The 27,571-nt window shown below is 43.3% G+C and overlaps 1 protein-coding gene across 1 annotated transcript in view; it reads left to right on the forward strand.

Annotated features, from left to right (window-relative positions):
- Window positions 1–27,571, forward strand: part of ABRACL (ABRA C-terminal like) — a 105,760-nt gene that overhangs the window by 64,738 nt on the left and 13,451 nt on the right. The window contains exon 2 of the mRNA XM_086927559.1: window positions 4,443–4,511. Within this exon, the coding sequence (XP_086783685.1) occupies window positions 4,451–4,511 (61 nt within the window). The 5' untranslated portion in view covers window positions 4,443–4,450. The remainder of the gene's footprint in view (window positions 1–4,442; window positions 4,512–27,571) is intronic.

The following is a 27,571-nucleotide window of genomic DNA, read 5'->3' on the forward strand; positions in this document are numbered from 1 at the left end:
AGAGGCTAACCAGGAATGAAAGATGAGCATCTTTAAGTCCACCATCACTGTCCGCTTTCCCCATCCAAAAGGGAGTCTCTGAGATGATAAATATCCTCCATTTTTAAATACCTTTGTAAGAGAAAACCATTCATTAACCTGAGATTTGTCATTGGGTGAAAACCTAATTTCCTTTGCGTACAAGAAACACAATGCTGATAAAACCTGCATACAAGAAAAGACCCCTCTATTACCCCCTTGTGCCTCAACTGAAAAGTATCCTCTTGCAAAAACACTCTATCTTGTTCTGAGAGAACTTGAAGTTGGGGAACCATAATTTTGGATTAGGTTTGAATAAAGCTTTATTTAGTACCTTGTGTACTTCTAGAAGAACTTGGGTATGCAATGTTGTTGACTTCCATTAAAGAAGAAAGAGGGAGAGTCTACCAACCGCCTTTCTCCGGGACAAAGATTTAATCAAACATGACCTACCAAGATCTTCCATAACCCCTTTGTTATCTTCCTCTTTAATGGCCTCTTCACTGGGCGTAAATATTAGTCATGGGCCTGATGCATAAGCTTGTCTTGTGGATCCTTATTAGGGTCTTAACCAGTTGTGTTGGTGAAAGGAACCTTCTTTAGTGTTTGCTCCACATGGACCAATGAAGTAAATGTCCGGCCGTAATTTGAAATGTCCTATATATATTTTTTTCGCAAACAAATATGAACTTTGGCCTCCAATCAACTTTGTATATGCCATGTGTGGGCTAGCCATTAATTAATCCAGATCGGCAAAGGCTTTCTTCTTTCAGCTGAAAATGAAGCATAGCTATTTCTTAAGTCGTGTGACTCTGATCGCTTCCCCTTTCAATTGGGTGATTTTAAAGCTACTTAGTCTGCTCAATGATGTGTGGAAAGCCTAAAATATCACAAAGGCTGTTTTGACCAAATTGTAATGCCTTCTCAATTCCTATTTTTTCTGGTCTTTTCCCTCAAGGCCAAAATTATAGTGAAGGACAAGTTGATGTCAGGAGTTTCTGTCAACATATTAGATTAAAATACAGAAATGCCACTCAGATCATTACTTATTTCTGTTGGGTTTGTCTACTGGAATGCAAACCCAGTGGCCGACCATGTCGATAGTCGTCTGAAATGGAGTGCATAATACTAACCTTGGGGGTCTGATGGTTTTGGAGTCGAAGTAAGCTGCACCCATTGCAGCAAAAATGACATTAGACTTTGTCTCGGCATCAATCCTGGCTAATTTTCCAGCTCCCCTGGTGGTCTCTGGTAAGGTGACAGTCCAGTGATCTCTGAATATCCTTATTTTCTTAGGGAATATGTTTAAGAGCTTGCACATATATACAGAAAAAGAGCACATGCTCAATTGTGAGTATTTTAAAGGGGATTGATCAAGAGTGTATCTGAGTTTCATCCTTTGCTAGTAGAACCTGAGCTTTGATTGTAGAAAGATGAGTCCTGTTCGGTGGCTCGTCCAGTGTTTGATGTAGTGATGAACTAAGTGTAATGATTGGGACTATGTCTTCCTGGTAGGATTTAATCCAGTAATGAAGGGTACCTTAGAATCCACTGTCACTCAGCCTTTGGAGCATACATTGATAGTTAACAGTGCTATATGCTGAAGATCAGTTGGTAAGGAGGGCTGCCAGGCCATTGGAGTCCACTATATTTATGAGTTTGTCCCATATGACAAATTATGCGTCTTCCAGGAGGGAAAACATTCTTTGTGTTAGAAATGGTTAGAGGATATTTGATATATATGCAAAAGCTGTTTTTTTTGTTAATGAGCTTCCAAGGAATGGTTTCACACAAATAGAGCTACCCGAGATTTTCATACAAAAATTATTTTATGTTATAGATCAACCTGATCCATTTGCTATTGGACTGTAGTTCGCTCTGTCTGATTTATCAACTCATAGTTTCATAAGCACTGGCTTAATGTAGGAACGTTTTTAGTTTGTTGAATATATATCTTTAGTTGAGTAAGTTGGGAACTTTGAATGCACGTGAAAAAAGTGTCCCTGCCTGTTGTCATTTGGAATTCAGATTTTTGGCTAATAGCTTTTCGAATGAGGAAGTGAGTTGCAAAGCTCCTGAGTGTAGTTCTTGTGTTTGAGTTCCAGTGGGAATAAACTTCCGAGATGATTTTTTTTGTGGGCCATGATTCCTTCGAAATGTGCAGCAAGTGGCGGGATCCCTCGACTTTCTTGGTGGTTCCGCGTTCTATTCAACAGTAGATTATTTACATTAGGGTTGTAAATTTAATACAACATTTACTTGCCAATGGGATAAGTGTGGGATTTAATAAAATGTATACTCCTCCTTGGGCCAGGTTGCTTCATAATCTACTTGTTCTGTAAAAAGAAATATGCTTGTCCCTTTGGTGCCATGCAGTGCGGTGACCAATTCTGGCAGTAATCTCATTACATAAGCGCTTTGATAATAGCCCTTATGATTATGCCAGGGCTCCTACAATAGTAGAGTTTGAATACTATCAATTATTTTGCCATCTTTCCGCAGAACTACATACTTGGGCTGGAGGTAGCAGTTAGCAATAGATCCAGGGTTAGAATGTCCTTTGAAATCCGTGTAAACCTACTAACTTGACAGATTTAAGGATTTTCACCTGCTCTTCTCTAATTTTTTCCCATACTGAGAAAGGTTGTAAATTTACTCTTGATAAGGGCAGTAGTAAAAATTCTTCCAGAGTTTGGGGAAAAAGTGCTTGGAGTGAAAATTAACTTGTAAGCACCCAAAAGTTTTTCACATGAGCAAATCTACACATGCCTATTTGCGCGTGTTAAAACGTAGGTCACAAATACTTTCTAGGAGTACAATTTCCTGGCCTACTTCTGTAAATTCATGAAAGCGGTAAATCTGCACGATTGCAAGGACATAAACCATGGGTGCACTTTTGTGTCTTTCTTTAAGAATTGGGCCCCTGCTTGGGTCTACCAAACATTTAGTTTTCATGAAAATTCTATCCTTCTGTCTATCGGCTAGCTTCACTGTGAGTGACCGCATTCTTCCCTTTCACAAAGAGCATATCTGCACACAAAGCAGGTTTGTTCAGTGCCAAGAAGTACTGTGGCAAAAAACGCTTGGGCAGTGATTAGTTCTTATCAGTCGCTCAAACCACAACCATACTTGTTAGATCACTTCTCACAACATAAAAAGCATTATCTGACCATGTTACGGTTGGGGTCATTCCCCACGAAGGACCTAACCCCAAAATGGAAACCAGTATGGTCAACAAAAGAATGCCGGCTGTGTGGACAAGGAGAAGAGAGCCTCTTACATCTCTTATGCATTTGCCCCACACTTCTAGAAATTCGGAATTCGGAAAAGGGTCCTCCGCAAGTTGCTGATAAAATATCAGCTATGGACATGCAGAGCGGCAGTCATACAATGTCTTGGAGGCCACTCCATCGAACTTTCTTGCAAAGCCATTATGCTTTGGAAAATGGCAGCCAAAGAATTAGACAACAAATAAGAATGAACTGGAGTGGTTCAGTTAAGACCGCTTGGACCCTTGTTCTTCTCCTGCATCAACATAAATTCAGGGCCCCGGTGTACAGTACCGCCTCTCTCTGTTCAAATCTTCTTTTTAACATGAAAGTTTTATCTAATGTATTATTTATGGATGATTATCCAGGTCATGACAGCATTGTGTTTTTATTTTATTTTCTGTTAGCTCCTTTTTAACCCTCAACAATTTATCTAATTATGTATTTTGTTTTTGTTTTAACATGTTTGTATCATTGAACTTCTTCCACTCTTTTATGATTTTTAACGAGATCAAATAAAAGTATTTCTGACTGACTGACTACTGTGGCAATGTGTGTTTTTTGAGACACAAAATATTTTTGCTTTTTGCCAATGTTTGTTATAATGGTGAGGGCTCTGCAGCTCCCACAACAGTACAGTTTTACAAAAACTATGTCAAAACTCCACATGCAGTGACAAAACCAAAAGGGTGACAATCCATGTTAGACCTAATGGCTTTGCCAATGCTTGTTAATTTTAATTTCCCCCATAATCCTGTTGAAACTAGTTACACTGATTTTCCATTTTTGAATATTTTTGGAAAATACTAGCATGCATCAACACAATTGGGATTCAAAGAAATGGTACCTAAAATGTCACTGTAGTTTAGCAAAACGTTTTTTCCTAGTAGCATTTTTTGGTGAACATTCAATTTTGAAAGCAAAGAATCATCGATCTTGCTTCCAAGCTTCCTCAAATATTTGCTTCTAATCAGAGAGACTTCTGGGAGCATTATACTAAGCCTTATTTTGTTAGTTTGCAAGTGTGTTTACATAGTTTTTCTGTGAAACTCTATCAGCACTCTATCACTAGTAGACCTCGCTATTAGAGCCACTTGTGACACATCAAGTTTACACACAACATTTAACAAAAATTAATGCTTATTTTTGTTTTAGGTATAATAATGAACGTGGAGCATGAAGTTGGGCTTTTAGTAGCTGAGATTAAGCGCCTCGGTACAACAGGTGAGAATTGTGTAATTATGCTGTCTAATACACAGACTAAAAAAGTTAAGTCACAGAATCGCACAAAGTTCCTCAAGCATTGGTAAGGAAAAATTATGAATCTGAACCAACTATAAAAATGTCTTACAAAAATATTAAAACTAGACCTGGAAGCATTATATTATTCACACTGATGTCAAAAGCGGCTTTATTCACTAATAAAACAGATCACCCTCAACCAGTTAAGAGGTTCTCTTGGTCTTACACTCACTTGCCTTGTACACCAGTTTAACATGTAGGTTTCTTATGTACCATCCTAACTTACAAACGGAAGAATTTATGTTTTTTATTTTTTTTATTTTATTTTATTATTCTTAGCACAGCAAACTGCAAACAATATCACAAATTAATGTACATCACATTAATCATCAAATAACAATGTCCGAATGTTTACTTTCAAGAGAGAAAAAACTCATGATTCGTAATAGTCCCGAAAGGCGCTCCAAATTTTGATACCCAGTCTCTTTTTCCTTGATCCTTTAATTGAAAATAAACTCCACTCCAAATTATATAAACTCAGCATTTTAGCACGCCATTGATGAAAATCCGGTGATTTTTCCTGTAGCCATTCCCTGGCTATGCATAGACGTGCAACAGTCATCGCAAAGAATATAAAATGTCGATATTGAAAAAGTGTGTCCATGTTATTATCTTTTTGGATTTTACCTAACCGCATCATTGTTGGAGAGATAACAACCGTGTTTTAATCAGCAAAGAAATACATTTTTCCAAATGCTCAATAAATCCCTTCAACTTAACACAGCTATAAAAAATGTGTATCGCCCCAGCATCCTCATCCCCACAACGAAAACATTTACCTTCATTTCCAGCTCCCCATTTTGCCATTCGCTTAGGCGTATAATATAGATCATATAACGATTTAAAAAAAACGGAGCTTTCAAATTTGCAGACATGAGCGCCTCCTTTGACAAAATTAAAAGATCCTCTACGTCAATCTCTAAATCTCCTAGAGATTCTCTCCATTTCGACTGCACTTTCTCTACATCATCTTTCTTAGCAGAGACCAAGGATTGATAAATCACTCCAATTTTAACTGATCTACTAATTTCTTCAATGACTTGGTGTTGAATTAAGTTCCTACCCCTTAGATTTAAATAGTCCCGAATTTGTAGGTATTTAAAAAAATACCATCTGGGCAGTGAGTATTCATCCTTGATCTCTGCAAAAGATTTACACATCCCATTCGCATTAGCAATGTGTCCTAAAATCTTAATGCCTTTCTGCTGCCACTTATTAGTCATTACATCAGAGAAAATTCCAGGTAGGATCCTATGCGCATTGAGCGGAGTATAATATGACACTCTTGGTAAATCCATATTTTTCATAAACCATTTCCAGACCTTAAAAGCCCCCATGGTTACCTTAAACCTTGTTCGCTTGAAATAGCTCCCATCAATTTCTTTAACTAGAATATGCTTTGCATATGTCCCTAGCTGTATCTCAAAGATATTTGACATATTAGCATCATCACTTTCATGTTCTCCTGTTATCAGAACTTTCATTTTCAGTAAAAAACAAGTTATGTAATAAAGAAAAAAGTCAGGTACCCCCATTCCTCCCTTTAGAACTGGCAACGTCATGTAATTCATTGCCCTTCTAGGTCTCCCAGGACTCTATGAATTTCCCACATTTAGATTGCAGCGCCTGTATTTTATCTTTAGTTATCTCTAAAGGTATAGATCTGAATAAATACAAAACCTTTGGCAATATATTCATTTTTATGACATTTGATAGTCCAATAATAGTTGGATACAACCTTTCCCATCTATCCAGAGATGAAGTGATTTTTGCCATTAATGTATTCCAATTGGCTTGCACTAATTCCATCATATTTGCCCTGATTAAAATTCCCAAATACGTCACTTCTTTAACCACCCTGCTATCTTGCCATATAATCGTATCAGAGCAAAGAATTTGGGTTTTTGACTAATTCAGTTTATAGCGGATTATAAAACCAAATACCTGTGCTAATCGTTCTATTTCCTTTATTGCTGTTACAGGATTAGTTGTGGCCACTGCAATATCATCAGCATAGGCAAAAACAGAAAAATAATGGTCCTGAACTTTGTAAGGGGGAATAAAGATGTTCCGGCTCAGTAACTCAATTAAGGGATTTATATAAAGGGCAAATAAAAGGGGGGAACAAGGGCAGCCTTGTCGTGTACCGTGTGATATGACATTTTCAGAGAGTTGGCCCATTACTGATATCTTTGCCACAGGTTTTAAATATAGAGATTGTATTGCTCTGATAAATTTAGCCCCAAATCCCATTTTTTTCATTAATTCCCAAAGAAACCCCCACTGCACACGATCAAACGCTTTTTCTGCGTCCAACAGAATCAGCGCTAGATCATTCTTGTTCACCGAGGCAATATCAGATAAAGAAATAACTTTATTAACGTGTTCTACCGTCCCACTTCTGGGGATGAATCCAAGTTGGTACTGTGATACTAAGGGGGTAATACAGTCAGACAACCGATTGGCTAATATTTTAGAATATATTTTATTGTCGGCGTTTAGCAACGAAATCGGTCGATATGACCCAACACGTTCTGGTGGTTTACCTTTTTTACAGAAGACTGCAATGGTAGCTTCTGTCCATGTATTTAACAGCCCTATCCAACTCCTCCTCTGTGATTATGTCCTCTAACCCCCGTGATTCAATTGAGTCCACCCTTTTTAAGCCTTCTGCTAGTATTGTATTCCAGTTTGGTCCCAGAACAGATGGTCCTTCATATAACTCAGAATAAAATTGTTGGAAAACCTTGAGTATCTCTTGTGGTTCCGATTGTGCCACCCCTGCAGAGTTTATCATTTGATCAATATTTCTGGCCGACTCTTTGATACGTAGCTGAATCGCCAATTTTCTCCCAATTGCCTCTCCATATTCATGTTTATCCATTTTCGAAGAAAGAAATTTCCTAGCATTTTCCTCTGCCCAGATACCTGATATTTTCGCTCTGTCCCTGGCAACCTTATCCTCTAATATGATTAAGCCATCCCCCTTATTAATTATCTCCTGCATGAACAGCGTTTCAGAATGTATCAGTTGCTCGTATAGTCTATCTAGCTCTTGTCTAGCTTTTTTTTTTGATTCCTACACGAAAAGCTAATGCATTCTCCCCGAAATCCAGCTTTAAAAGTATCCCATATTATTGCCTGTGAACTGGATCCCTTATTCTCTTCAAAGTATAGTTTCATCCACTTCCTTATATGTTCTCTGAACTCCACATTAAAGATTAATTTCCTATCAAATGTAAAGCTAATTTGTCTAGGTTTATTTAACGCCATATCAATTTCTAGCAGTAACGGCGAGTGGTCAGATTAGATCCTAGGGTATACAAAAATTTTTGCACCTTGATTTAATGAAACAGGGGTGAAAAAATAGTCAAGTCTAATCAATTTTTTATGCGGGTAAGAGTAAAACGTATACCCACTGTCTTGTGGCCTTAAATGCCCCCACATATCCTCCAGCCCATGATCCTGCGCTAAACTTACCAAAGCCTTGTATACTTTTGGTTTACGGCCTTTATACTTAACCAACCCTTCCTTCAAAGCAGTATTAGTCAAATTGATGTTCATGTCCCCACAGATCACTATAGGTTGGGACCAAGTGGCTAACTCCATATTTATCTGTACTAAAGCCTCTGAGTCTAAGTTCGAGCCATAAATATTACAAAGCGTTAGCTTCTTACCTTCTACATTAAGTTCAGCTATTGCCCATCTTCCCTTTTTATCGGCCAAAGTTCTACCTGTTACTACATTGTTACCCTTACACATAATAGCAACTCCCGTATCAAACTGGTTTGACCTGCTGCTATCACAAGTGTAAATCCAAGTTCTCTTAAGACCACTCTCTTAGACCAGGGTATATGCGTCTCTTGTAAGCATACTATGTGTGGTGCTATGTATCTTAATTCAGCAGCAACTTTCTGTCTTTTTATCACATTATTCAGTCCTGCTACATTTAGAAAACAAATTTTTAATCGCCTAGTTGCCATTATCTTTTTTTTATCGAATCTGCCAAGGTAACCAGGCCATATTCTTCCTTTTAATCTTGCCTTTCGACTTATATTCAATATCCAAGTCATTTCAAACCAATCAAATAGAACAAAATACAAGGTAATCCATACCAACACAAGATCATAAATGGTCTTCTCAATATGCAGTTCACTGTACCCAAGAACTATTTTTTCCCACTTTTTCTCCCTACACCTCCCCACTGTGCCACCCGTACACCCCCCCCCCGCCCCCAGCCAAGTGTCCCCCTCACCCCTACCCAATCCTTTAATGAGGCTTTAGGACTTATGGTCCTCTTGATGCGAGCTTGCCCCATTCTACCTGCCTTCGCCCGCGAACTTAATACTAATTTAAAGAAGAGAAAAAACAAAAGAAAATCATATGCGTCGACCTACTGAAATGAGGCCTATGCCGTGCACATCAATGCCAGTCTCATAGATAATCCTCTAAAGTTATTATATACTCATTATATACTAATTTTGCTAAGTAAGCTTATACAGTAACCAAAGCAGGTTACATGGAGTCCCAAAAAGTCTTAGCTGCAAGTGATGTTATAAAATAATGAGTACGCTCTTTATAAACAACTTTCATTTTTTGCAGGAAACATAAGGTAGACCTGAGCACCCTTAGATTGAAAGACGGGTATAAGCTGTCGCAATTGCCATCTCAAGTCCACCGTTTGTTTACAAAGATCAGGATGAACAAAATAATCACAATCAAGAGCTCTAATTTTCTTATCTGGTCTTGCATTCTTAAATACTTCCTCTCGTGCTAAAAAGCTATTGAATGCCACTGGTAAGGCTCTTCGTTTCTGATCGCGCTGTTCCAAATAATTTGACCTTATTTTAATAGGAAAACGGTGCGCTCTTTCCACTTCCCGGTCCCAATCCCATCTAGTTGAATCTGGAAATGATTTTTTCAGGAGCTCAACTATGAAACCTCAAGGATCTGACCCCTCCTTTCCTTCAGGAATTTGTAAAAACCGCAAGTTATTTCTGCGAGAGCGATTCTCTAGGTCAATAACTTTCCAGTTAATCTCGTCTTCAGCTATGATCCTCTTCTGTTGTGTTACCTCATCCTCTAGTGTAGATATGCGCGACTCCACCTCAGTGACTCTGCCCAAAAACTCTGAATGCGACTTAACCAAACGCCTGACAGAATTTTGAATTTTTTTGCATGAATTCTGCACTCTTAAACTGTCCTGTCTATGCTCCTCTCTATGCAGCATCATAGTCTTATAAATAAGATCAAGTGATATCTCTTCATCTGGCTCTTCTCCAGGCAGAGGTGCAGCTCCTGTGCGATCATAATGTCCTTCCTGTATCAACCGCAATCGACGTACTGTCTGACCATTTGTTTGCTCAGATCCACACTCTTCACCCTCATAGCTACTGTTAAGGCTTCCTTCAGCCATACTCATCTGCATTGCGTACTGTTGAGCAAGATCCTCAGTGGATGACATGGAGTGCTCTGAAAGAGAGTAAAAATCTGCCGAGTCTGTGCTCTCAATATACTTGACGGGGGGAGTACCAGCAGTAGAGTTACCATTAACAACCTCCTCTTGTGCCAAGCCTATCTCTGCTGGCTCTATCACATTCTCTTCAAGCTGCCCTCCATCCTCCTCATCATAGTCGTTTAACTGTGCATCATTTAACACCAAATTATCAGGACCTCCTTGTAACCTCTGCCCAGTCTCAACATGCTCTATCAAAGCATCAACAGATTCTAAAGGCACTGAATCTTTGACAGAATCTTGACTCAAAATATGTTTAGTACCTTTTGAGACCTCTTTATTTTTCATTGAGTTAAAGAGTTCAGGAATATCTTTAGTCACTTTTGCAGTCTTAGACGCCTCGTGTGATACATTATCCGTCTCTTCCTTCCTTCTCTTGCAGTCGAGAATTGCCTTTTCCAACTCTTTCAAGTTCTTTAGCCGAAGCCTCCGCTCGATTAGTGCCTTTACTTGCGGTATTTCGCGTAGGTGTTGCAGCAGCATTATCCGCTCCCAGATTCTCGCGCTCCCCCCTGCATCTCGACTCCTGGGATGGCCTGCCCCCAGCCCCTTCGTCCTTTGGGAGGCATTTCTTGAATGCTTGCTGGGTCCGCCGAGCACGCCGTGTCTGTGTTCGTGTTCCACTCTGTAACTCCAACACCCGTTATGCGGCTGCCACAGGTGTGCCGTCTTGCTAGACCCACCCACCGTATCCAGCGCAGCCGCTGCAGTCTCCTCAGCCCTGCTCCAGCCGCAATCAGCGCCGAGCCCAAAGGTGAGCACATCCGTGTACAAGGCTTAAATTTCAAAGGCAGCTTTTAAATGCAATCTTCAAAACCTTCATTTTCCTCCGGTAGCAGTTTAATTATTCCATCGGCTTTCAGCCTCCCGTTTTCAGCGGTCGGACGCCTAAGTTCGCGAGGTCCGGCAGGAGCAGCTAGCTCACGCGACTGTTGCGGTCGCCATCTTGCCCCTCCCAAAATTCAAACAGAAGAATTTATGAATGTGATAATAAAAGCAAAATGGAAACTGCAACGATCCCAAGTAAAAATTATAAAAATCAAAACCTTTTTCTTTAGGCTTTCCCCTTAAATTTCATAATGTGAGCTCTCTAGTTTGCAGAGCTCTCCTGGACCATTGGTTGGGGGTGAGGTATACTGCACCCTGGGACGCATCAACGTGGACCTGGTGCTGGGTAGTGCATGGGCCGAAGTTCAGGGACTGTGAAAACCACTTTGACTAGCTGGAGTGCAAGGAGGAAGGATACAAGAGTTGTGCCTGGATGAGGGGTCTTGCTTCCGGCTCGACTTTGCGTATGTGGGGTTTAGGTCCACGGTCCCTTTTGCTAGTCATTGGTGATGCAGGAAACTGGCACCACAACATCCTGTGCCCTCCATAGGACAAACCAAGGGCTGAGACAGGGAGACACTCAGATCATCGCTTCACTGCTCTGTCTCCTACCCTCTATCTTGATGGATATGATCTAACTCGATTGTAGTGGGTGTAGGGGGACTGTGACCCCTGGGCTGCCCAGCTGAGATGAATCAATGTAAGGGAAGAGGAGGGTTCCTCTGGAGGTCACTCTACTGGAGTGTGATGGTGGGGCCATAAAGTAATTAGTGGGGGCTCTGGGACACATTTTTCCTTTGAAATGTTACCACCTGGATTCTGCCTTGGCTAAATGGTACCCCTCCACTAAAAGCTGATTCTGGAAAAAACTCTGCATTGCAGCACCCTGGTGTTTTGTGAGTGTGTGGCGCAAAGGTTAGCATGATCTTCTCTGATTTGCTTGGACTTCAAAGATGGTGGAAAATAAGCAGTCCAGGGCTACGAAGCCGACCAAAACTGATCAGTAAACATTTGGTACCAGGACTGATCTACCCTATGACGCATTGGCTATCCCTAAGACAGCAGTACCCCAAGAAGATGCAATGGAGGAGTCTTGAATCCTGGCCATAATAGAAAAATCTAGGCAAACCCTAAAGACCAAAACTGATGCAATCTCACTGGTGGTCAATTTTGTTAAGCACTGATTTACCAACAGTAAGTGAGGGATCGAAGGAAACAAACATTGGTGGAAGAGCTGAAATCTAAAGTAAATCTAAGAACCATGCTTCAATCCATATCCATATCAGAACTTACACAGCAGTTGAAATATAGGGTTCAGGATGCATAGGGGAGGTCAGGATGGTTTAAGTCATGATTTGTTGGGTTTGCAGAGAGGGTAGTGGGACAGGCCGTGGAATAGTTCCTGGAAAATGCATCTCCACTGACCTCAGACCTACCGGGCGCTCACTGTTTCATTGTGGAGAAGGCCCTTGGGGGACATGCTTCCCCTTCACTACCTGAAGCCCCCACCTAGAGTGATCATAGTTAAAAATGTCACTTTTTCAGCACTCCAGAAGAGGTCGAAGACTAGCTAGAACTCTGCAACAAAATAGAGCCCCAGACTATAGTGCAGAGTCAGGCTCGCTGCGTGAGCCTTTGAGAGAAAGACCGCTATCAAGAGAGAATTGTGGGCAATTGAGGGGATGAAGCCTCTCCAGCAGAGTCAAAGAGTGAGATACAGACACAGTAGGACTTTGGAGACCTCCATGGGAGAGAACATTGGCGAGGGGTGCGGGTGAAGATCAGAGTCTGAACCCTTAACGCACCTATGAGTGCTGGTGAAATGGAGGGAGTGTGTGTGGAGGGGAGAAGATTGGGGTTTCCTGAGCACACAATGGGTGGGGCCAATTAATTATGGGGCGGAGCTATATGCCCATTTTCTTGTAAGGCGGTGGGGAGTAGGTAAGTAAGGGACACGTCTAATATATGCTTTGGCCATGCCCTACACCTAATTTGGGATGTGAAGTACCGGAGTTGGTTAGTTTAGCTGTGGAGAAATCCTCCAACGGGGCCTACCGTGGTTTTTAAAGTATTAGTTATCTGGGACACTGATTCCCCCACCAACCCATATAGGTGTTGGATCACTTTGTGTTCATAGACTGTTTAGATTAGGTGTTAGAACTGACCAGTACATGGTGAACAGTCCGAGCACAAATGAGGGATGAGATGCTCAAGACACAGGAACCAGAGACCACACAAACAACTGGCTCAGTAAAAAGGTTTTCTTATGAAAAGAGTAGGGATTAGATTCATGAGATACCTGCATGAATGCTCTAGGAATATAAATGTAATTCATTATATGCTGAAGATTTGTGATGCTTGCTTTTTTGTTATATAATAAAAATTATAAATGAAGACATTTAAAAAGTATGTGCAGTGGGTGTGACCACGCAGTGGCCTCCACTGACCTAAAACTCCAGTAGGGAGGAGTTCCATCTCTTGGTGTGTATATATACACGTCCAAAATATTGTTGTTTTGGTATATATCACTCCTAAAAAAAACTTGAAAGCCCATAACAACGGAAGTGTGGTGAGAAAACATTGCAATGCTGATACATTTCTAAATCTATAAATGTCAAAGTGCATTTCTAAACAGTTAAATGGTCTGAAAAGGACAACATTGCAGGTCTATGTACGCATGCGGAATCAGTACTAAATAATTTTTTGACAACTGGTTATTTTGGTTTTAAAGAATAGTCAACTTATTATCGGCCTTTTATTTTTCTTCCTGTTCAAAGGTCAAGCGCAGCTAAGCACAGGCACAGGTAAAACAAAATGGTGGCTGATCGGTGAGGAGGGCGGACAGTAAAGGTGGAGACCTGAGCACCTAAGGAGGAAATGGCACCCTAGTTTCTCTTGAGACCTCCTCTAGATCCCAAATAGACATAGTCCAAGATCTTCCCTTTGCGAGTTTCTGATCTACCTGTGAATGAGCACTCATGACAGCAGCCAGTTTTCTGTGCTCGCGTCTTTAAACGGCATTTCCATATTTTTTCAGATTAGGTTTGTGTGGGATGGCTTCCACAGAATTTACTCTGCTCTGAAAGAGTTGGTGTGTCACTTACTTGTAATACTTAAAGATACATCATTCTCTCAGCCTTCGAGTTATATAGTGTCTTATACGTTTTCTATTCATCTTGTGACAGCACAGCACTTTCAGTCATCACTGTCCCTGGTGCACCTGAGGGTTGTGTTGTTTTGTATTTGCACTTTAATTGCAGTTTGCTAATTCTGAAATATTTCTGCCTCTTGTGAAAATTTACCCCAACGAAGTTAGCGTACCTAACATTCTGCTGAATATATTTTTTTCAATAAAGGTATTGCTATATTTTTGTTCTTGCCATCTTCTAAGATGTCGCTGGTTAGTCACTTCAGTTGCAGTGTGGGTCACGGTTGTATATCGTCCTAACATCAAAAATACTTTCGGGGTTACCATGACTTCTTTTTCATCTACATAAAACCACCAAACAGGCTCAAGTGTCTATGAACCCATCTAATGTCACTTGAATAACCCAGAACAATAAACGATCTCACAACTAGATGCAAAAAAAACCTATAGGTCGCAACCAAATTGGGATTCTGTACATTGCATTCTTTTATATTGTAGCTGAATTCACCTAGTGCTTCACGTTAGTGGACAGTAAGCCCGCTAGACATCGGGGGAAGTTCTTGGTTGGAAGTGTGTTAAATTGTAGGTGGGAAGTATTTTGACATCATGCATGAGCAACCAGAGTCGTGCTCTTTTCTTCCCTTTGCTTGCTGCAGGAAGAGGAGTAGGGAGCAATAACTTCCAATTACAATGTATTGTTCTGCGTGATTTTACGGGTTTGTATAGAATTCACAAAGGAACGAAAGCAGAGCAATCAGTACATGGCATGCCCTGGACAGAGGAAGTCATACCAGATCATCAGTATAAGATCCCTACAAGGAGAGCAACTCGCAGATGCAGACTGAATACAGCCAACTGTGGAAGGTGATCTTATGAGTACCCCCTTGAGCTAAGGAGGAATAGCCATCAAGCAATACCGGAAGATTCAGTCATAGTAAGTGCTCTCTTGAGGAGTGCCCCGTGGCGAAAGAGGAGTGACCCACGGGAGTACACTTAATAGCATGCAGCCCAGAAATGATAATCTAACATGCTGTTTTTCTCCATCTTTACTTATCATTTTCCTTCCCTTTGTATCCTTTACTTCAATTTTCTCCTCCTTTCCTGCTCCCCATCTTTTTCTCCACTTCTATTCTTCTCTATGGATTCTTTTCTCCTCCTTTTCCGTTTTTTTCAGAACCTCATGTCCACGATCACGTCATCCTTCCAATAAGGCTTGTCAGGTGTTAGTGGGAGGCATGGGCCCGAAACTTATGCACGATTCTTCTATTTTGGCCAGTGCAAAAAGCAGCCCCATTTTCTAAGTATTCTAAGTTGATCAGGGACAGAGAAAACATGGTGTCTGGTGAATTTTAGTGGATTCAGGACAAAAGCTGCCTCAATATCAATGAAGGCTTTCTTGTAGTTCAAGATCCACAATGAGTGTTTATGGAGCACACAACCCTGGAAGGCATGGTCTGGCCACAATGCCCTTCTGAACTGACCCTTTCCGCCCCCACCGATCCCTGCTTTATCTTTCATTCCTTTTCATCCCCAATTCTTTTCAACCTCTTCTTCATCTTTTCTTCTCATCTTTTCTTTTCTCCGTCATCGCTCCTACCATTCTTTTTTCACTCATCTTCTGCCTCTAGTTTTTATCACCATCTTTTTTCCCGATCTGTTTTTTTCATTAACTTTTCACTTTTCACCCCTGTTCTGTCACCCTTCTTTTATCCTCATCCCCATTCGTTCGATTGTCTTCTCACCACTTTCTCTTCACTCATCACATTCTGATTTCTTACACTGTACCTCCTCCATTGTTTCTTTTCCTCAACTTCTTACCTCTCTTCATTCCTTACAGCAGCAAATCTCACTATTTTTCAAAATTCCATAAATGTAAACTGTTATACATAAAATAAGTCCTTGAGCCAGGAATATAATCGGGTTACTTTTATTTATATTGAGTTGCTGGTCCAGATCATAAGATGGTAATATAAAGAACCCCACCAGGAGTGACCTCCCTGTCACTCAGCCTGCCTGTCACCAACTGCCAGTCAACCACAGGCCAAGCCCCCAACATTCTACAATGTCACCGACCATTCTAACAGTGACATCATGTGAGCCACAGGGAAATCAGGGAAATCCCAACCAGGGGAAAAGAGACATAGATCACATATAACATATCTCCTTTCTTTAGGGAAGTAACACAAGAGAAATTAGAGAAAGCAACACCAACATCAATGAACGGAAATAAACATCAAAGTAGAGCATGCATACTCAAAACATATCATTCACATTGTGAAGGAAAGTATTGACATACATACACAAATCATTTGTAAATAAGCAAATAAATGGCACGTACACCATCCCCACTTCTTGTAAAGGAAGGCAAAACAAGACCTGTGCCACGAAAATACGTACACTTGAAAACACAAAAATGTAGCGGGTAAAGGAAAAAAAATTAGAGAAGCGCATGTATAACAAAAGTAAACCTGACATCTCAGGCTCGCTTATGCATTATAGATCCAGTCAACGGCAACAGAAGAAAAGAAGGATAAAACCGAATCCGCGAAGTTAACAGCCAACCAGCACTGAAGAACAACAAACTGATAGGACCATAACAAGGATGAGAATACATGCGTGACAACTGGTACTCAACAAAGAAGACACTAGTAGAGAAACAGGGATGCACTCACCCAAAACAAAATGAACCACGACAAATATTAGTCTTATTTAAATAGCTGCATAAATCAATACCAGTATCCGTCTTACTCAAAATGCTGCATGAATCACTAAACGTATAACAGTCTCTTACTCATATTGCTGCAATACGCATATAACAGTCTTACTTAAATTTCTGTATGAATCATTTAAACGTATAACAGTCTTACTCAAGTTGCTGTAATACCCATATCACAGTCTTACTTAAATTGCTGTATGAATCATTAAACGTATAACAGTCTTACTCAAATTGCTGCAATACCCATATAACAGTCTTACTTAAATAGCTGTATGAATCATTTAAACGTATAACAGTCTTACTCAAATTGCTGCAATACCCATATAGCAGTCTTACTTAAATTGCTGTATGAATTATTAAACATATAACAGTCTTACTCAAATTGCTGCAATACCCATATAACAGTCTTACTTAAATTGCTGCTCAAATCACTATAAATATAACCACTTTACTTAAAATACTGTATAAATTATCACAAACAGTACATCCTTATTTAAATAAGCTCCACAAACACCTCCTAACCCCTACTGCCACTACCTCGGATGTCAACACACCCAAAAATTTGTGAGAAGCAGACTTTCTCAACAAGTAGGAAGATTCTGTCATTCAAGGTACAAGCTCAGAAAGTTCTCCTTCGAAGATAGTTTGAAGATTATGACAGACAAATCACCTGGAAGACAATAGCCCATGACATCAATCAAAACTACAAGTCCCCCCCCGGAGAACTTCAAAGCTGAAGAAAAGTCCATGCGCGTGAAACGGTGAGTTGTCCGTGTATTCTTTGAACTTTCAAAATGTCCACGCTTTAAAAGACTGGGCCAGAGTTCAACAAAAAAGTCTACAATGTAAATTATACTCCCCCCAGAAACGCGTACCGCAATGACACGGGTCGTTAAATGCACCGGTGTTCCTCAGGCAAAATAAGACTTGGGCTATCACTTGCCGAAAGCTGTTCACAGATGCGCACTGCAAAATGGCGGCACGCAACAGACGCTGCACCGGGTGGCTCTCCTCACGCTAATGCTTGCAAACATCCTCAGGCAGCAAAGATGCAGACGTCACAGTAGACTCTCAAGCTGGACTGCGTGAGTAGCGCGTGTACAGTTTGATTTTTTTTTTAAATGTATGCACACCGTTACATTTTAAATGAATGCGCTGTCGTCCACCACCATCAGTTTTTTTTAAAAATAAATGTAAAGTAAACTCACGTGACCTGAGCAGTGCTCCATCAATAGTGATCTGTTCACAACCACCAGCATAAATGTGGAGAAACTTAGGAAAAGTGTTATACTGCTCTGTTCTCTTGCTCGTAGTGCCCTTGTGAGCTGCGCTCTCTCACTTATTGTAAACAGTCGAGCAGGCACCGATCTCGACAGCGACAAAATAAAAGTTGCCGACAGATGTTTCCTTTTCTATAAACACTACGTGTGTATGGGCGCTCAAATCCTCAGTCACCAATCCATAGGCATTACATCACGGAGCTGGCAAGTCATTTAAATTGTGCAATCATCACATAGATTACAGAGATCAAACACCTTGGGCAGCAGGAATACACTGATCTTCAAACAAGAGCTTCACACACAAATCATGACTCCCATGCCCTCCGTGACTCTTCTTTCTTCCTTGTATATGGCTCACTATACTTTCTCCCTAAAAGATTAAACACCTTGGGCTGCAGGCTGTCCTAATGACACTGGACACTGGTGGGGTTAGGCAAGGCATTTGTAGGATGGTTGGTTTTAATAGTCACTTTTAAACACAGTCTCTGCTCAAAGCTGCAGGTTCTTCACAATAGTTCCAGATTCTTTTCTCTTTGTAAAATCCTTTTTTCTGTACGCTGTAGGTTCTTTTTCTTTTTTCTTGCACGCTGTAGATTCTTTTCAGTACAGGCTCTTCTCTGTAGCCTGTAAGTTCTCCAATGGTCGCCAAAATGTTATACGTAAAAGAAGTCCTTGAGCCAGGAATATAATCGGGTTACTTTTATTCATATTGAGTTGCTGGTCCAGATCATAAGATGGTAATATAAAGAACCCCACCAGGAGTGACCTCCCTGTCACTCAGCCTGCCTGCCACCAACTGCCAGTCAACCACAGGCCAAGCCCCCAACATTCTACGATGTCACCAACCATTCTAACAGTGACATCATGTGAGCCACAGGGAAATCAGGGAAATCCCAACCAGGGGAAAAGAGACCTAGATCACATATAACATAAACATATCCGTAAAATATGCTGAAACCATACTTCATACACTATGGAACATTTGAGAAATAATATGGAACCGTTAGACCTCCGAGGCAGAGGAATGCAAGTACACAAACACTGCACCTTTTGTACGTCCCTGAATTACCTTTAAACAATAGTCGACCACCATCGCTGTTAGTAAAAATAACTCACTTGAGCTTAAGACATTTTGCCTCTTTGGGTTAATACTATTTGCTGGCCACTTGCTGTGGCAAAGCGCTCTGAAGCTTCCAGCGCGGTGCCTGTTACACTCATCGTGCTTTATTAATCTATTAAAAGAAAGATTTGTATTTTGGTACGCCTAAAATAGCTGCAAAAGCTTAGAGGCTGCACTTTTTAAAAGGACAGTATTCAGACAGCTACACTTTGTAAACATAATATGTTTTTTAAATAAGTTAAGACCGGTTCCTCGGAACCTGGGTTACCACCTATAGACCAAAGGCACCTGCAGCCACAAAACTGCACATTTACGAATATATTTTTACTTTTTTTGGATGTTCCTGTTTGAGGAGCTGTATGCTTAGCTGATAGTTGTCAACTGGGCCTCACCTGAAATATGGGAGTTGGAGCTGCAATGTCTGCGCTGAGGGATATATTTTTTCAATTCATAAAAGCACCTTTAACTTGGTCTCACCGGAGGAATACACCTGGAGATGAATACACCACACCTGCGGTTACCAAAGGGGTTCCTCTTGGCACCTGCAATGTACATACGAACATAACATTGTGGTGTATGTCGCAGGCTAGTCCTGACTCCTGGGCTGCAGTGAGCCTTTCCTTATTGTCTTGAATTTGAGATGCTGTGGTCTCGATTAGATATAGGTTCCCCAGGGCAGATAGGTGATGTAGGCAGGAAGGGAGGGGAGGAATCAATAAAACAGTTAGAAAAGAACACCCTGCTGAGAGTGATAATTTGTGGTCCTAAACAGGATCCAATTCTGGTTAAAGGGGAGCAACAGTCATTTCATCTTTTTATAGAAAATGTTTTTTTATTTATAATCTGTTTTGATGCAATTAGTCATATTTAGGAAACAATGTTTTGATTGTTTAGGACCACGAATTATCACTCTCGGCAGGGTGTTCTTTTGTAACTGTTCTAGTGGTCTCGATTAGAGCCAGGTGAGGGCAGGAAATAAATCGGTGCACGCTGTGTAGCGTGCATTGTTTCTAGGGGCACGCTGAGGGACTGTAAGGATGTTTAAATGGTTGTCTGCATTATGGTTATTTGATAACTATCTGTGGGCACTACGAGTGCAGGTTCGGAGGTGATGGGGGACGCAGGGAAAACTATTCTGTGGTAGTTTAAAGGAGCGAATGCCACTGGTTAAACTTATTGCAAGCATTCCTCCAATCACCTTTTGTGCTGTTTATGTGATGCCTTAAGAGTCTCATCCTCTCTGTGCCGCTGGAACCAAGCTACGCCCGACTGAAGAGCCCCAAAAGTGTGAAACGAGTTTTGGGCTGCTAGTGTTCCAGTTAAGGAAGGACCTGGCCTGGCATTTCGGTCTGGACTGTTAGGTTAAGACTGATTTGCTTCTGGCTGGTTACAAATTGAGTTGGCATGGTGGATGAAAGAGTGATGGGTTGGAATGCTGCCGTATCACTGGTTAGACTGATTGCAAGCACTCCTCCCATCACCTTTTGTGCGTTTGTGGTTTAAAGAAGCTCATAATTCAGTTTGTAAGTGTCAGTAAAGTCTGAGCAGTTACCCTGCTAGTGCACTATATATCATTCCACTTAATCAGGTGCAGAGACATAGGGAGTGATTAGGAGTTTGGCTGTTCAAAGGACCGCCAAACCTGTGGCGCAGCAGCTAACACCGCATCAGCGGTCTTACCTCGCTATTTTGAGATTGGCAGCCAGACAGCTGCAGGCCCACTGCATCCACCGGGGACCCGCTGTTCCCCAGCGGTGTCGCTGTGGTGTGAGGCAGTAATAAGCTGGCGGTGCTGTGTTGGCACAGGAAAGCATATTATGAGTTTCCTCACTGCCAGCATTTTCATAGTGATGAGCCCTTCATGACAAGGCTGGCAGTGAGGGAGCTAAGGGGGACCCACAGGGCCCCCTGGAGCCTCGGGCCATGTGGATCCATCCCTGTGTGCATGCACCCACTTTCCTGCACGGCATGGACTGCAGAGTCCATGCCATGCAGGGACGGCTTTGGCGCTCCCATTGTGCCTTTTTCAAAGGCATTGTCGTGGGATTGCCAAAGAACCGCACACCAGACAACAAGAAAACTCGTAATCTGGTGGGTGGCCGGCGGTGGAATTTGATGTGGGAGCAGGTCGCGGCGTGGAGGCCCTCCTACTACACCGCCAAAGTCCTAATCGGGCCCATAGTCATTTGTATGTTCTCCTACCTGAACATGGAATGGCTAGCTGTGGTCTCCTAAGAATTATGTAATCTTTGCTTGTAGCTAAGTGGCCTCTGTAGAGTCAAATAGTCCGCAGACTATCAACACATTTGGTGGCTGTTTAAAATAATATAAATCTTAACTTCATTTTAATGTTCCCTTTGGTGTGCCCTGGAACTTTGGCACGTTGCTTATTCTGCTCTCCAGTTATGTAAAATGCAGACTCTGTGGACTCTCTGAGACGGCAGACCTTGCAAAAAGGGTAGGTTTCCTACTTAGTGTGCAGACTATTTTAGATGTATTTATTTATTTATTTTTTATTTTTTCAAAAACCTTTATTGGTAGTTGTGAGCATAGACACAGCTTGGTGCCTACAACCATATTATGGCCGGCAGTGCTTTACAGTAATCATCAGGCATCAATTTATAACTTATAACGAAATGCGTATTAACACAGCAAGCTGCCTACAACCACTTCGGGCCGGCCGCGTTAAAACTGTTTTCAGTGCAACTGCAATCAGCATTGGTAACAGGTATAGAGACCTCGTAAGGACAGAAATGTACATAAGAGGTCGGATGTGTGGGCCATGTAGTTAGCATTCATCTCCTCACCTTACCCTCTTGTCGCGATGTGTGCCAGACATGCATGTATCATTTGTTTGCAGTGGTTTTGACCAACCCCCCTTTTAGACATACATTGCTGTTACAACGATATGGACATGAGTTACTTGAGGCATGGAACCCTGTAGGTTGGGCGGCATCTTCAGTGGGTTTGTGTATGTATTACTCGGTCCTGGAAGGGTATCATACCTGGCAGTATTGACTATAATGGCATCCCTTCCTGCCCAGGGCACAAGCAATACCCTTGCAGTGTGGCCCCCATATCTACCTAATGCATACCGTATAAGAGGGGTGACGTCTCCCCCCACCCCCAGCGGCGCCGTATCATATATGCGGCGACTATCAGCAGAAGAATGTGGCCTATGTAGGGGTCTCCCTTCCCTCTGGTTCTGGCAGAGTGTCTTCAGTCGCCTGTGCTACCGCCTGCATCAGGTATGTGTGCAGTGGACCCCATATATCCACCGGCTTAGAAGCCACTGGTTGCATTTCCGAGTATATTCCATGTTGCTCCTGACAGTACACCATGTCTTGCATCCACTCCTTAAATTTAGGGGCGCGTCCCCTCCCCCACCTGCACGCTAGTCGTCGTTTGGCCAAGAGCAGTGCTACATTAATGAATTTTCTGCTACCCCTCTGTATCTGTGCCGTGTAGCCTAGTAAAAACATAAGAGGGTCAATATCAATAGTACTATCAGTCATGAGTACCAATCCAGCGCGTGACCGAGTCCGTCAGTTTGGTAATGGCTGTGCCATAATTTAGTCGGAGTGTCTCACCTTTATCCCTGGATATTTGGATACCTAAGTAGCGCAGATCAGCGTGACACCATTCCAGGGGGAAATCCAACGGAAATTCAGACACAGCGGTAGTCCATGGGAAAATCTGCGACTTCCCCCAGTTAATCGCCACACCAGATAGCCTACCAAAGACCACAAATTCCCTCAATAGGGCATTCAAGTTAATCTGTGGGTCTTTGACATAGAGTGTTACATCGTCAGCGTACAACGATATAGAGAGCTGTCTTTGAAAACAGTGAAAGGACCTGTCCTTGTGTAACTGTCGTATACGACACGCCAATGGTTCTATTGCAATGGCGAACAAAAGGGGGGACAGCGGGCATCCCTGACGGGTGCCCCTAGTTATTGCGAAAGCCTCCGATAGACGACCATTTGCCAAAACCCTGGCCGTAGGTTCAGTGTACAATAATGGTATCCACCCCACAAAAACCGGGGGAAATCCCATCTTATGTAGGACAGCAAACAGATACCGCCATTCCATGGAATCAAACACTTTAGATGTGTCTAGGAATATCGCAGCTAATGGAAGTTCCGGGGCCACTGTTTGTAGGAGTGAGAAGATAGTCCGCAGGTTGTGAGAGGTTGCCCTTGTCTGGACAAAGCCTGACTGGTCGGGGAGTAAAATTCTGGTCATGAGGAGGGAAAGTCTTGTAGCCAATACTTTTGCCAGGATCTTAGCATCACAATTAAGCAACGACAAAGGACGGTAAGAATCACATTGTGTTGGGACTTTACCTGGTTTAAGGAGAGACGTGATCACTACCTCTCTCATAGAGCGGGGCAGTATCCCTACCTCCAACGAGTCTTCAAACACTTCTTTTAACACCGGAGCCAAAATATCAATATAGCACTTATAAAACTCAGCCGGGATCCTGTCTAAGCTAGGCGCTTTCCCATTGCTAAAGGACATTATGGCATCTCGGATCTCATCAATTCGAACGGGGCACTGAGGAACGTTCTATGTACGTCACTCAGCCAGCATAGAGCCAACTCCCCCAGGAAGCCCTCCAGATCAATATCCCCTATGGATTGAGTAGTATATAAGTGCGTATAGTTTGTTTGAAGAGCAGCTAATATGCGATCGTTGTCTTTACAGGCCTCCCCTGTGGCACCCTCAAGTTCTAAGATAGTGTTAGTACCCTGCGCGCCTCGCACCGCCATTGATAGTGCCCTCCCTGGTCTCTCCCTCATTATATTTGCGAGCCTTCCAATACTGGTCCCTGAAATTCACCTCCCGCTGCTCCTCCGCTTCATACTCCGAAAGTTTGGTTCGAAATTGTTGGTGTAAGTGTCCGGTATTCTCCCTCAGCATCTGTCGCTCTAGTCCTTGCAATTCCCCTTCTAGCTTCCGTATTGTGCGTTGTATAGCTCTTAACACACCAAAACTCTTGGCAATGCACCACCCACGAACAGTGACCTTAAAGGCCTCCCAAACTGTCTCCACGCTATCCACAGTGTCTTTATTGCGGGGAAAAAGTCCTCTGTCTTCCCTCAGTTCTTCGTGGAAGACAGTGTCCAAAAGAGCATTCGGCTGTAGCCGCCAGGGGCAATCCTATCCCGGCATGACTAGTGTAATCAGAACTGGACAATGATCAGACTGAGTCCTGGCCAGATGCCTCGCAGCTGTTACACAGGGGGCCAGGTCTCTGGATAGAAAGCAATAGTCTATTCTCGCCCATGTTCCTGTGTAAAAGGTAAAATGTGTCCCTTCTCTAAGCATGGGGTGCATGTGTCTCCAGCCCTCTAGGAGTCCACCGTCTTCCACAATGCCCCGCAGTGTCTCCCTCGCTTTGGGATGATATTGGGCCTGTCCATCTGCTCTATCTAATCCAGGTGTGACAGCCACATTAAAGTCGCCCCCCCCATATGACGTGACGCGAGCCGATATCCGGTATCAGTCCCCATAGCCCTGTAAAGAATTCCGGTGTGTCCACATTGGGAGCATAGCAATTAGCGAAGGTAACAGTGTCCCTCCCCAATCTCCCCCACAGTACTACATATCGTCCCGCCCTATCTGCTGACCCATGAGTGTGAAGGGAGTCATGGATGTATCAGGATGGGCGTGCCTCTGGCATACGACGAGTAGTTGGAGAATACCCTGACACCCGCCCATCTGCTAGCGAAAGTAGAGGTAGCATGTGGGGGAATATGTGTTTCCTGCAACATCACCACATTAATTTTATGTCTGTCAAAATAGGCTAACATTTGTCTGCATTTGCGAGTATCTTTAAGGCCACGTACATTCCACAATAGTATTGTGCATACATTTGAAGTCGACTCACCCATTGGTAACGATCAAGACCTATCCAGCATATATCCACAATGTCCACATCAATCCCATCCTGCCCCATAGGTCAAATCTGTCGAATGTTACCTCTTGTGTTGCCATAGTCCATACAGTTACTGATATTTCTCCCTCTGCCCCTCCCCATCAAGGCCCCCCAAACGAACCCCTGGACCCATCCCCCACCCACTCCCCTCCCCCAACTCTCCCCCCTCATCCCACCCCCTCCCACTGAAGCATCCCAATCATGCCAGTCATTCTCTGCCCCCCCACCCTCCCACCCAACAACACAACCAATCCAGAAAGTAGTAGGGGAACACCATTTGGAGTGCAGCCTGTAAGTGGCGCACTGAAAACTTGCTATGGGTCAAGGGATCGCCAACACTCAACAACCCCCAGATCCTGCAAGGGTGTCCGGTACAAGAACACAGGGTGATACGTTCTGCATACTCAAAGCTCTACAAACATTACAGCAGAACAATATAGGACAATCCCAATAGAATAATCAAAGGTATACATTAGATCGGTCAGCAGAGCACTGCCGTACATGGCCATTGTGTGTCCGCCCCCAGTCAGCATCACCATTGTCCATCTGGCTCCGCAAAGCCATGTCATTCCACATAAGACAGCAGTCGTTGATCATCGTCCTCCTGACCTGCGGGGCTCTTCCTCCGCCTGTTGATCTCCTTAAGGAACTTTTCTGCCGACTGGGGCGTCGTGTGGAAGCTCTGCTTACCCTGATGAGTGATCCGTAGCCGCGCTGGGTATAGAAGGGCGTAGTCCATTTGTTCTTGGCGAAGTTTCTGCTTAATCCCATTGAATTTTTTTGCGTTCCTCCTGCACCCGAGCCGTAAAATCCGGGAAGATGGTGAAGGCCAGAATAATTGAGCTGTTTCTTGTCTCTTGCCACCTTTAAGACAACGTCCCGATCCCGGTAGTTCAGCAGTCGGGCTATGATGGGGCGAGGATTCGCCCCCGGAGGCGGACGGGGTCCCAGTGACCGATGCTCCCTCTCCACTATAAACTGAGTGGACAGTGCACCCTCTTCTGTGATTGCCATGAGTAGTTTCTCAACATACTGTTCTAGCCGCCCCGTGTTGGTACTTTCGGGTATGCCTAGGATGGGAACATTGTTACGACGACTTCTAGCTTCGATGTCCTCATTCTTGGTGTCTATTATACGCATGAGTTTGTCCATTTGGGTCACCGCCACCTTGAGCTGCTCCGTAATGTCCTCAGTGTCCGAGATCCTCTGTTCTGCCTCCTTTTTCCTAGTCTCATGACTGTCCAGCTTATGTGTAATGCCCTCTATTCGGTTTGTGAGCGTGTCCATTTTGGACGCTATGGTAGTAAAGCCCTGTCTCATTTCCGTAAGGACTGCCTGTAGGTCGCTCCCAACACCAGGGTTCGTTTCAGGTGTAGTCTCCTTTTCGGTAGGCCCTTCCACCCCCAGTGCTTTCTTCTGAGTTTTTCTGGTTTCAAATGTTAGGCGCGGTTGGCGGGAATCCGGGCGGCCCATGGCGTTCCAGCACCGATGTTGCGCAGTAAGTTGGTATACCGCTACTGTCCAAGCAGCCAATAATTAACGCCTGTGTAGAGGCCTCCGTGGACGCAATGACTCCGGGTAGGAGACCAGTTATCCAAACAGGCAGGGTATTTCAAAGGACTTTGTCGTCCAGCAATCTACAATTCACCCAGAGCCCCCGTCAGAGCGAGGCCCGAGCGTCGCATTCACAGATCCCCAGCTCCGTAGTAGCGGGGTTCACGCCTTACCAAAAGGGCGCCACACCACGTACGCTATCTCGTCACTCCTCAGCCCAGTCCCCAGAGAGGGATTCACGAGGGCAGTAACCAGGCCCACAAGGCACATCCAGCGAGTAGGCAGCCCTTACCAAAAGGGCGCCACACCACGTACGCTATCTCGTCACTCCTCAGCCCAGTCCCCAGAGAGGGATTCACGAGGGCAGTAACCAGGCCCACAAGGCACATCCAGCGAGTAGGCAGACTAATGGGAGGCCCCATGCACCAGGCGCTTCACTCCCAGAACCTTAACCACTATCGAGCGGCATATCACGTGCCCTACAGACGCAATGCGGGCTCCAGCGACGAGGGCCTCAGTGCGGCAAACTTCCAGTGTTAGTAGCCCACACTCTTCAGCTTCACAGCTTCTCACTCCGAGGGTCGCGCAGCGACCTGTAGCGTGGGCAGCGTTTGGGATGTGCGACCCTTATGAATGAGGCAATAGGGTAGTCTGGGCCCTGAGACTACACCGAGCTCTCGGTAAGCTTGCGCCGATCCAATAGCCAATGTCACAATTCTGTGACGCTCAGAACTTAGTTCCGATACGGCCAGTCAGCCACATTCACGGCCCTCCTGACCTAGGCCCGCAGCGTGGGAGCATTACCAACAGCTATCCCTGAGTGGCAGTAGGCAGGCAGTTCCTAGGGAGGCCCAGCGTGTAGGTCGGCTATATGGGGCCC

This window comes from Lissotriton vulgaris, chromosome 6 (genome assembly GCF_964263255.1).
Source record: "Lissotriton vulgaris chromosome 6, aLisVul1.2, whole genome shotgun sequence".
Classification (NCBI taxonomy): Eukaryota; Metazoa; Chordata; class Amphibia; order Caudata; family Salamandridae; genus Lissotriton; species Lissotriton vulgaris.